At 40.0% G+C, this 12,250-nt stretch overlaps 1 protein-coding gene across 2 annotated transcripts in view; it reads left to right on the top strand.

Moving 5' to 3' along the window:
- Positions 1-10,165, top strand: part of txnrd3 (thioredoxin reductase 3) — a 68,072-nt gene extending 57,907 nt beyond the window's left edge. For both annotated transcript variants that reach the window (XM_048547521.2, XM_059649717.1), the window contains exons 12-16: positions 2,042-2,198; positions 2,760-2,867; positions 7,286-7,381; positions 7,873-8,007; positions 8,634-10,165. In XM_048547521.2, coding sequence (XP_048403478.2) covers positions 2,042-2,198; positions 2,760-2,867; positions 7,286-7,381; positions 7,873-8,007; positions 8,634-8,699 — 562 coding nt within the window. In that variant the 3' untranslated portion in view covers positions 8,700-10,165. The remainder of the gene's footprint in view (positions 1-2,041; positions 2,199-2,759; positions 2,868-7,285; positions 7,382-7,872; positions 8,008-8,633) is intronic.
- Positions 10,166-12,250: the final 2,085 nt, after the last annotated feature.

Raw genomic sequence — 12,250 nt, 5'->3', positions numbered from 1 at the left:
ACTGTGACTAGTGTGGTACTGCATGGATCAGAATTTGGGCCCAGCTGTTGACAATATATATCAAAGATTTGAAGGGGATCAAATACAATCTTTCTAAATTTGCATAGTAAGTTTAATTGCGAATGTTGTGATGAAAATGTAAACTGGCTCCACAGGATTTGGACGGGCTTAGTGAATGGGAAATAACGCAATATATAGAATATAATGTGGAGAAATGTGAGGTTATCAGTTTGATTGGAGAAATAGGTGTGCAGAATATTTCTTAAAAGGTCAGAGGTTGTAAAGTGTAGATTTGCAAATAGACTTGAGTGCTCTTATCGATAAATCACTTAAGGTTAACCTTCATGTGCAGCAAATTATTAGGAAGGCTAATAGAAATTAATTGCAAAAGATTTCATTACAGTGAAGTCTTGCTTCTTCAATAGGCAGCAGTACTTAAACATAAGAGGGGTATGTTCGTTCCAGATAAGGAGAAATTATTTTATTCAGCTGTGAACCTATGGTATTGCCTACCACAGAGGGCTGTTGAATTTCAGCCTTTCAGTGTGTTTAAGGTAAAATTTGATAGATTTCTGATCATCAGTAGCACGCAGGATCATGGTGGTGGAGTGAATAAAAGACTTTGAAGAGTTCAATCGGTCACAATTGTGTTAAATACAGGGCAAACTCAATGGGCTGAATGGCCTACTGATCCTATGTAGTAAATGAAGCAATTATGCCTGGTTTCAAATTTTGCTGGAAAGCTGTAGTCCTTATACCAAAGGTTTTTAAGGTGGTTGTATTTAAATTTCACTGAAGAAAAGTGGGCGATGTGGGTGGTGGTGGGTTTGGTGAGAAGAAGCTTTTAGGACAAGAGTTGCAGGAATTTGACTCTGTGCCACTGAAGGAATGGTGACATACTTCCAAGTAGGGGTTAGTGCATGGCTTGAAATAATGTAGTTAAATTATTCTTTGCAGTAATTGATGTCTGGACATATGTATGTACCTCTTCCCACAGAGAGAGGAAGCTTATGAATTGATTAGTATGCCTAGAGCTAGGTTAGGCTGTTGTACCTGCTAGAATGATGTAGTTTTTATGGTCTGCTTTTTACCCATGGAGTTTATTTTAATATCATCTGTACACGGGGATCGGGGGGGGGGGGTGGTGGTGGGGGGGGGGGGGGGGGTGGTGGTGGGTGGGTGGGCGCGGGGGGGAAGGTACCTTTTTAACATTTGATGTTTATTACTGGAATATAAACACCAGTGTTAATATATTGGCTGCAAAACACCTAAGGTGCAGTCAACATAGACTGAATTTTTGGGACGTTAGCTTAGCTGTTCATACAGTAAGTATTCTGTTCTTGGTGGTACATCTATATATCATCTGTATAAAAACCTGAGCCAGGCATAGTGAAATTGCATTATTTCTGGCTTTCAAGTGGCACATCAAGACTGCTTGACCTCTTCCTCTTGAAGGGATTTCCTGAGTTTTCAGCAAAGTCTGAACATCTACCACATTAGGATTGAACACCGATGTGAATTTCTTATTCACAGTAATTATGCTGACTGGGTTGGAAGCTGAGAAATTCACTGTTTAAAACAGTGAGTAGTCAACATTTCTAATGTGATTAAGAATTGTTATGAAAATTCTATATTAATTTTGAATTTTAAGAGCTAGGTCTCCTTGCCTTGAGCCTGTTCTGTCTCTGGTACCATTCTATATCCTTGGAAACCTTTTTTTACTTAATCAAAGCAGATGTAACCATATGGCCTTTAAGCTTTTTGAGCACATTCCAGATTTTGTTGGATTTGCTGGTCATTTGATTGCCCACTTCCTCGAAATTATCTCTTAAATTAATCAACACTAGCTTTCTTTGCAAATCTGTAAATGGCTGACGTTCTAATATTTGTAATGGGCTTTGACGTGAGTGAATCTAGAATGTTGTTTATTGTTGATGGAATATCATGTAACCACATGCAGGCTGTTGGCTTCAAATATTTAATTTGGTCTAGCATGGAATTAAGGTTTGTTTGCAATAGTTTACTTTCGATGTATTATTAGAAATGGGAAAATCTTGGTGGATAATGAAGAAAGGAGCAACATACCATACGTCTATGGTATAGGAGATGTCATTGATGGCAAGCTGGAGCTCACACCTGTTGCTATTCAGGCTGGGAAGTTGCTAGCACGCAGACTCTACGCAGGTTCTACTATGAAGGTAAGGTGTAGACTTTATTAGATCATAAGAAATAGTAATAGGTATAGGCCATTCGGTCTCTTGAGTCTGTTACACCAACATAAAGATTGTGGCTACTGCATTTTCCTGCTTATGCCCCGTTACTCTTGGCTCTCTCATACAAAATCTGCATGCTTTGTGTGGTTATTCCAATAAGCCAGAAGATCCTGAGAACACCTGATGGCATAGTTATCAGATGATCCTTGGCAGGAACTACTGGTGTTTGAACCTTGGGTGAAATGAAGTGTGTCAGGCTATGCTCACCAGCCTGTTGACTCCGTTTTATCTGATCAAGAGTAATGATAGTTGCAGCGGAACTGTAGCTTGAGTTACTGACTATGGTAGATACTGAAAATTGTCAAAAGTATTTTTGTCATATCCTAGAATTTTAGCTGCTTTTATTTTGCATGATTGTGTTTATCAATTTGTATTTTCTTGTAATCAAGTTATAAATAAGTAGTGATATAACTTGAATATTGTATCATTCACCTCATTAAACAGTGGCAAGTACTGTCAATATATTGATAGCAATTTGTTTTTCAGTGTGACTATGTCAATGTATGCACGACAGTCTTTACACCTTTGGAGTATGGATGTTGTGGATTGTCTGAAGAAAATGCGATAGCACTTTATGGAGAAGAACATGTAGAGGTATGGACCTTATTTGAGTGTTGAATTAAATGGAGACTTTTTAAAATCGCAAGCTGAATGGAGCTATTGCTCCCATAGAGCCTTTGCTCCTGAAGTGTCAATCATTCATTTGTTTATTAAAAACTGATCATTGGCAAATTTGAATGCCATTGACTGTTGTGTAAACTGATGTAATCATTGCGTGAACTTACTTGTGTGTTCGTAGTTGTTTAATTTCTTTGTTCGTCAAATATGTAGCATGGCTTACTTCCTGCTTTGGCAACTTCAATTTTTGTGCCAGTATTTAACATGGACTGTTTGTCAAAGTGCTTGATCACTGATATCTCACTCATGGGTTTTTGGCCAACGCATGGACAAAACTGACATGTCTTGTATACATAATAAATGTCAGTTGCAGCTGGAGTACTAAAGCAATGTGGCATGCTGAGGTTGTTCAGAGCATGTAATTATCTGTCTTAGACCTCTCCATCCCACCGTGTCATTTTGTTTGAAACTGTGAATGTACAGATATTAAAAATGTCATGCAAGGACTGAGAAACATTACGTAGGCTCACTGGAAGAAAATTGACGATGAGGATGCACGAGCACCAACTGGCCTCCAAGAGACATGACTATTTCTCACTAGTCTCAATACACACAGACAAAGAAGGACACAAATTTGACTGGGACAGCACATCTACATAAACCAAACACATGCCAGGGAATTTCTGGAGGCCTGGCATTCTAACAGAACTCCATCCACCAACACATTGAATTAGACCCAGTGTACAAACCACTGAAAAGCAGAACCAGAAGTATTGCCAACCATCCCAGCCAACTGAGGCAAATAAACAACAAGCAGGACAGAACACTGGAGACACACTAACTATGTTACTTAGCAGGGTTGTGAAATGTCTGCAGTCCAACTCACCAGCTTGGTGAGCAAGTTTACCACCGCCTCCACAAACCGAGCTACAAATCTTCTCAAAAACTTTAAATTGTGGATCTAATCTGTTTGACCCAAATTTGCTTTAGTTGATCAAACCCTGGGATTGGGGCATGTAGGTTAACTGAACAGTAGATTTCAATAGATTAGAGCTGTGAATGTGGTCAGTGAATATACTGTAATATGCCTTTGTACAAAGTTTCAAGTGTGAGTAAAAGCAAAATACTACAGCTTCTAGAAAACTGAAATAAACAGAATGCTGGAGAAACTTTAGTCTGTCAATGCCAGCTTAGAGAAACAGTTGAAGGTTCAAGTTGAGTGTGATTTCTTCAGAAGAGGAGTCATAACTGGTCTTGATGTTAACTCATTCTCTCTTTGCAACTGTCTCAAGTTTAAATATTTTCTTTACATGATATGACATTCACAACTTTTGCTGCTATGACAATATGTTCTAAAGGGTTGTGCTAATGCCCCTTTGTTTAATTACTCTGATCGCCTGTTAAGTTGAATATGGGTATTAGCAGAACATTAGTTCTGGAGGTCTGTGTGGGAGAATCAGTGACACAATGGTCATTCATTTAGTCCCTATTTCTGCACTATGGATTGTCCAGTGATTCTAAAATGTACGTAAGAAAATGAAAACTGAAAGCCAGTGGATATTCAGTTCTCTCTGATGAAGGGTCTAGGCCCGAAACGTCAGCTTTTGTGCTCCTGAGATGCTGCTTGGCCTGCTGTGTTCATCCAGCTCCACACTTTGTTATCATGGGTATTCAGTTCCTGTTGGCTGAATAACCCAATGAGTCTTGTGGTTTACACTCATGAGGAATACTGTTTCAGGTGGGGTGGAAATGTTGCCTTAATGTTTGGAAGGCCTGTATGGCGCTGACTTAAGTTTATTCTGTTGACCTCTGTGTGTTCTGAACTTTATATGCTCCAGTTTCCAGGGTGAAGGTATTAATATAACGCAAACGGACCTACCTCCCACACCCCCAAAAAAAGGGCTGACAGCAATCATATATGAGGGTTATTGTGTGAAAAGGAGGCAAATATACATTTTAAAAGTTTCTCCTGACAGCCCATTCAAACATATCGTGTACCTTAAAGACATGCATTTATCTCCCATGTTTGCAACCTGCAATCCTTAAAATGACATTTAAATAGTTAACCATGGCTAAATTAAGTCTGTGACCCTGAAAATATAGATGGGGATATTCTTGGCAATCTTGTATATTTGATAACACTTCGGTATTGCATACTATCCTCTAATTTCCTCTATGGTGCTAAAGAATTTGTCATACAGTGCCTCTAGCTAAGGAGACAAGACCAGGACCTGATCTTTGACTATTTGTTAAATAGCTGCCTGTTCTGCAGTTGTGCTGGAACAGCTTTTGAAAATTTGGTGAAAGGACAAAGTAGTTAATTTATTTTATTAATTTCAGTTTCTCAAACCTGGTGTGGTTGAAATGACATGCAAGTCTAAATGTTCTCAATCTGGCAAAGAAGGTTGCAGCTTAAGTATTGGGTTAGACCACTACTCCAGTACCTCCATGCAAAGACATGAATGCTGCAGAGCTTTCTGTAATTAAGTGCTTATTCATGTCCACAGGTTACAGGTTTTGGAGACACAAGAATTTGGGTGGGTCAAAAATCTGAACCTTGAGGGTTTGGTTTGCTTTGCTTTTGTTTTGGACAGTAGTTTTCTGAAGAGAGCCCAGGAAGATTGGATTAATTTCATAAGAAAAGTGTTGGGAATTGAGTATTTTGTGTCGTGTGTCATAGGTTTTTTCAAAGGTTATCACTTTTGGAAAATGTGCAACCAAAATGAAGGATATTGCTTGGCACTGAGGGCTATGTGGCAGTATGAAATTACAGGTGTAAGCAGCGTTTTTGTGTTAGTGATTATGAAATAAAACCTGGTTCAGATTTAGAATATTTGCAGTTGTGATGTTCAGTTTGCCATGGGGACTGAATTTAAGGCACTGTTGCTTTGGTCTTCATTATGTTTACCTGAAGGAAATTACAACTCATCCAAGATTGAATATCACACAAGTAGTTTGCCGATACAGACATAAGGTGGGAACAACCAAGAGACACTGAACTGATGTGTTACCAATTTATATGAAAGCTGACCTGTCTTTGGATAACACCAGGGGAGTATTTAACTGAAGTGAGTGCAAGGATTTATGCCAGAGATTTATAATAACATGGGAAGAGGAAACGACAGATTGAGGTTCATTAGCCATGACAAGAAGAGGGGTCCCACCTTAATGGGACAATGAAGAAGTTGCATTGGAAGACCATGGACGACAGAAAGGGCAGGGAGAGATTGTCCAACTTATAGGATCACTCTCTGCAGTTTTATTTTTAAAAGATGGAGGTGAGTATGGTACCTTCAAAAAGGAGTTTTGGACAGAACCAGAAGGGGAGTTCACCTTCAACTGCCTGGAGATGAGGATCACTTTTTTGAAACAGCTGAGAGCATCTTATGTACAACATCAGCTTGTAGAAGGCATGATTGGCAGTACCATAAAATAAATTGAGGATAAATTGTAGAAGACAATTTTACTAGACATCCATAACCAACTTGATTTTCAGTGATGATGGAGGTGTTAAAGTCAGCAGCAAGAGGCTGGAGTGTATGCTGAGTGTCAGAGCACTCATTGCTTTACCAGTGCTGAGCTGGAGGAAGCTGCTGTATGTTAGGGTTTGAAATGACAGTGTCCTGATAGGATGCATCAAGTAGTGGAAGTAGTGAAGGGAGAATGTAGAAGCTGTCTTTATAGATATGTTATTAAGGACAGTCAAAATATTACAGTATTGTGGGTAAAGTTACAACCTGACTAAGCAAGTCCAGTGTACACTTCTGTGTTGATATATAGAGTTGTATTTTCTCCGCTTTCGGCAGACCTTGTCATTATTTACTTGTGTCACATCTTTCAATTTCGTGAACAGCACCTTTGGGCACTTCACTATTTAAATAAATGCCATGTTGAGTTTGTCCATGCTTCTTTAATCATTACTGGGGTTTGGGTATTGCTGGACAGGCAGCATTATTTGCCCATCCCTAATTGCCCAGAGGGCAGTTCAGAATCAACCACATTGCTATGGGTCTGGAGTCACATGTAGGCCAGACCAGGTGAGGATGGCAGTTTCCTTCCCCAAAGGACTTGAGTGAACCAGATGGGTTTTTCCTGACAATCAACAATGGATTCATGGTCGTCATTAGATTCTTAATTCCAGATAATTATTGAGTCCAAATTCCACTATCTGCCATGGTAGGATTCGAACCTGGGTCCCCAGAACATTATCAGGGTCTCTGGATTAACAGTCCAGTGATAATACCACTAGGCCATCACCTCCCCACTGTGCTGCTGGGTAAATACCCATAATTTTAAGAGTGCTTTTAAAAGAAAGCTATTTCTAGAGTAATTGCTCTGAATGGGAAGTTTTAATTCAGGACGTTTGTGCTGAATATCCATCTTGTACATTCCAGGTGTATCACAGCATGTTCTGGCCATTGGAATGGGCAGTTCCAGGAAGGGATAAGAGTGGTTGCTATGGCAAGGTGATATGTGCGAAGCTGGATCATGTAAGTTTTTCGTTAGCCAGATATTTTCTCCTGAATTTGTAGGAATGTTGCTGTATAATATTTACTTTAAGCACCTGAAGGTACCTGAGAGAATGTTTACTCTTGTGGGAGAAACAAAGCTTAGAGACATTTATAAAATAACAGGTTTCCTTTTAAAACTGAAGTTTTTATGTTCTGAGGATCATTTATCTATTCAATTCTCTACCCAGAGGGTCACTGATTACATTAAAGGTTGGTTTGATCTATGAGGGAGTCAAGGATTTGGGAGGCTAGGGAAGTGGTGTTAAAGCTGCCATTAGCTTATGTGTGATCTTACTGAATGGTAGAGCAGGCTTGAGCCAAGGGCTTTACCATCTCCTTCTGTTTCTTAGGTAATGGCGTAAGAAACATTACAAATATAATCCCAGTTTTTTTAAAAACACCTTTGATAAAGTTGTGGAATTAACAAATCTATTTGCAGCTCTGTTAAAATCGCTTTCCTTCTGATGTAGTATAGAGTGGTGGGATTCCATGTGCTTGGTCCGAATGCTGGGGAAATCACTCAAGGATTTGGTGCAGCAATGAAATGTGGCATGACCAAAGATCAGCTGAACAGTGTCATTGGCATACATCCAACTTGTGCGGAAGTAAGACTTTGATTTTTGTCCCTTCTCATTCACTATCCTCTAACTCCCTGTTCTACTGTAAATCCTGGTCACTATTGTGTTACAAAGAAAAATGTGTTAGAAGTACAGGTGCTCGTACCTTCTTCAACCTGCTTTTGTGTCACTGGATGATTTGATCTTGGGAGAAGAAGCATCAACACAACTTAGCTGTAACATCAGTTGACGTTCATATTCTTCACTTGCTCCAATCAGAGTCTCTAGAGAGCTTTCGATTAGTCCACATTTCCACCTAAGTGGCACTGTGTCCAACTGTGTTTGCAGTGACTGCTCAGCACTAAATTAAGGGCTGACCGTGGGACATTAGTTATATTCAGTAGTGATTCATAGTGTTATTTGTCACCAAACCCTGATTGTATTGGTAATAAAATGTTTTTGTGAAAGATCAATGTGTTGGTGCATGTTTTAGGGATAATTCAATACGGTTACTTTACTGGGAACAAAGACCTCTAAGTGACAATATTTTATATCTTGCCATGACTTAATCCTAATTCTCCATGATGGATCATTGATCTTGTACAGTTATTGATCTTCTCTCCTTCTCCCTTTCTTGCAGTTGTTAGTTGCTTTTTTCATTTTTTTGGTTGCAGGTATTCACCGCCATGGAAATAACAAAACGCTCCGGCCTGGACATTTCCAAAAAAGGAGGTTGCTGAGGTTAAACCCTGCTGTTGGAACGCTGCTGCCCTCTATATGCACTGCTGGCTTTGTGGTTGACTAAACCTGCAAAGACTTAGTCTTTTTCCACTCAGGTAAAACAAACGTAAACCACAGCAGGAATATATATTTTTTAAAAACAACAAAGCTGCCTTGAAGCAGCACCGAATTGCACAATGCTTTGAGTTTTACTCAGTGCCTATTGCAGCAGAGAAGCAGTGTGTATGGGGCATGCAGATCAACAGTGGGGGTAAACCTCAACCTTAAACTTTGACCCAAACATGCTTGGAAGGGCATTAAGAAAAATAGTGCCTCCTTGAAGTTATGACCCAGAACCTGATTTGAGGTGGGCCATGACTGATGACTAACAAGCAAGGTCTGGAACTTCTGTCCAATAAGATGACTGCGCTTCCTTTTATTGGTGAGGCTTTAGTCTTGTGGAATAATTTGAAGTCTCATCTTGTAATATTTGCTGTACCTTGTTTCTTATATGTATGTTGGGCTGCTGATGGAGTTGAGATGAATTTTTTTCTCTGTATATTGTAGGTAAAGTAGCATCATTGTACTCAATGTTTGTAAGGTTTAAAAAAATCAAGAACTTTTCTGTAAAGGAGCATGTCATATTTGATTTGTACTTAAATTCTGTACAATATCAATTGTAAACCTTTTGTCACCCAAAAAAAACCCACACCGATTATGTTTCAGGAAGCTTGGGCCTAGATCTTGTTCTCTTTGATGGAGGAACTGCCAATGTGTAACTGTCTGCACTTTGCTGTCCTCTCCCCTTATTTTCTAAACTTATTCTATTAACTGAGTAAGCAACCGCTACTGACCAAACTTTATACGGTGGGGCTGCTCTCTATTTACAAAAGAAAATGAGTGAAAATCGGTGGACTGTTAAGCTCTTTTTTCCCCCTCGCACATAACTTGTAATCAAAATATATGTTGCTACATTGGGGTTGGGAATTTGCATAAATTTGGGAAAATGTAATAATTTTAAACTTGTCCTGTACGCCTCTGGCCATCTGAACGAGAGCTGGACTGTCGGTCCAAAGATATTGAAAGCACTATTTTTAAAAGGAATTCTAGTGGGTAGAAAGTTTAGAGCATCACATTTCTGTACTTATTTGTCCAGAATTACTTCCCTGTTGTTTTATTCCTCTGGCTCTTCATTTTTTAAAAAAAATTTGGAGCACTTAAACAAGTTCAATTTGGATACATGTACTGTCACAATTTGTGCTTTTGTTGTTTATTTGGAAGTAACCATGCAGTGCTTATTGTTTAAATGGGATTATTTTGCATCTGTTTTACAATTGTTTATCATTGCCCTTCTGACTGGAATTTGCGGTCACATTTGATTGTATTTAGCCAGCCTCTGAGCAGCACTAACTTGAACAATTCCATTGTGAACAAAGTTTGTTACCAAAGTGCATTTAATAATAAAGAAAATCTGTAGAACTTACAAGTGTGCCTGAGGTGGTTGTCTTTTCAGGCAGGTCCTTGGGATCAGGAATGATTTTGATTAAGTATTCCACTGCTTGATTTGTACATCTTGCCATGCTGGTCAAGTGATGTTTGAGGTGGGTGGGATACTAGGTGTGTGCCTTCTGACAGTATCTGGGTGTGTTGGTCATGCTCAGTGGTCAACTTCTCTAGTTTGGGCAGCCTTACACAAAAGGTTTCCAAGAGTTGTTAGGATACTGATTTTTTTTTTGCAGTGAAGCTTTGAGGACACCTTTGAAGTGTTTGTTTTGTTAGGTATCTGAGTGATGATGCCCACTCAACATGTCTAATTGATCACAACCACTGCTGAAAGTGTGATCTGAGAGGGCACTGATATTGGAGTGTCTGTCCTCTCATGGAATTTGCAGAGCAATCACTGTTGATGGGTGTGGGATTGGAAGTATCTCCCGTACATTGTCGTGTCCCTGAATGTGGAGGGGCAAGGAATATCCTTCTGTTCAGGCAGGGGATTTGGTTGGTATTGTGAAGGTGCAATATCTTGTGGCATTTGGTTGCTGGAGTTCAATTGAACATTGCCATACATAACTGCATCTGGACAATCTTACTACAGTTGCTGAAAATTTGTGACCTGTTTTCTTCATGTAAAGTGTGTTTTTGTATCTATAAAGGCAAAATGAGCGTAGACATTTACTGAGAGACTGATTGATTGTGTAGCCTTCTGGACTCAATATTGAGTTTGGTAATTTTAGGGCCTGAGTACCTTCTATATCTTTACGCCAAATCCCAACGCACCAAGCCTTGTCATCACTTGGGCTGCTACCAGAAGCAATCCATTGTCAGCCATTAGTGGTCCCCAGTACCAACTAGTCATTCTCTCAGGCTGACCGATACCCATTCCTTTGGCTGCCTAACTGCCTCTCGCTCTCTCGCTCTCTCGCGCTCTCGCGCTCTCTCGCTCTCTCGCTCTCTCGCTCTCTCGCTCTCTCGCGCTCTCGCTCTCTCGCTCTCTCGCTCTCTCGCGCTCTCGCGCTCTCGCGCTCTCGCGCTCTCGCGCTCTCGCGCTCTCTCGCTCTCTCGCTCTCTCGCTCCGTCTCCAACTACCATTTACTCCTTTTCCCCTCCTCCACCCCCTTTTCTCATATATATCATTTTCCAAGCTACAGCCTATTCCGAAGAAGGATCACTAGACTTAAAAGTTTAACACAGCTTTCTCTCCACAGATGTTGTAAGACGTGCTGAGGGTTTTTCAGCAATTTTTGATTTTCTTTCTGACCCATTCTTTGCAAGTCCAAATTCAGCATTGATTAAAATATTTGATATTCAAAAAAATTCAAGGAAACTACCCAGAAACCTGTTTTCTGAGGCATGAGGCTTTCTTTCATGCAGGAAGTATAGTTGTTTGCCATTTGCCTGAGCACGACCTGCATTTTTTTTCCTATCTGTGGGTCAGTTTGAGGGTGTTGCACCTGTAAGTTTTTGAGATCTGAGCTACAAATCTCAAAAACCTTATAACTAGAAATCCTTCCAGTTCTTTTGTTTGTGTGTACAATTCTAAAATGACCCAGGCATCTTAGCTGCTGTTTTCCTCTTTTTTATTCTCATCCCCGTAACATCTCTGACTCCCCTGAACACTCAATCTTACACAGTGATTTGGGCTCCAAAGCCTTCTAAGGCCATGGTCAAGAGAGCACACTAACTCCTGTACTTCCTCAGAAGGCAAAGGAAATTTGGCATGTCTATAAAGACTCTTGCCAATTTTTATAGGAGCACCATAGAAAGCATTCAATCCAGATGCATCACGGGTTAGTAGGGGTAACTACCCTGCACAAGACCATGAGAAATTAGAGTCATGAAGTCTATCAGCAAACCAGCCTTTCATCCATTGACTCAGTTTACACTTGCTGCTGTCTTGGAAAGAAACCAACAATTTCTGATGAAAGGTCTCGGCCTGAAATGTCAGCTTTTGTGCTCCTAAGATGCTGCTTGGCCTGCTGTGTTCATCCAGCTCCACACCTTGTTATCTCGGATTCTCCAGCATCTTCAGCTCCTCGCATCTCTAATCAAGTACCCCTGCTACCCTGGTTAT

Source organism: Stegostoma tigrinum, chromosome 11 (assembly GCF_030684315.1).
Source record: "Stegostoma tigrinum isolate sSteTig4 chromosome 11, sSteTig4.hap1, whole genome shotgun sequence".
In the NCBI taxonomy this organism is placed as follows: Eukaryota; Metazoa; Chordata; class Chondrichthyes; order Orectolobiformes; family Stegostomatidae; genus Stegostoma; species Stegostoma tigrinum.
Note: the sequence above shows the minus strand (reverse complement) of the source record. Positions and strands in the feature narration are given on the sequence as shown.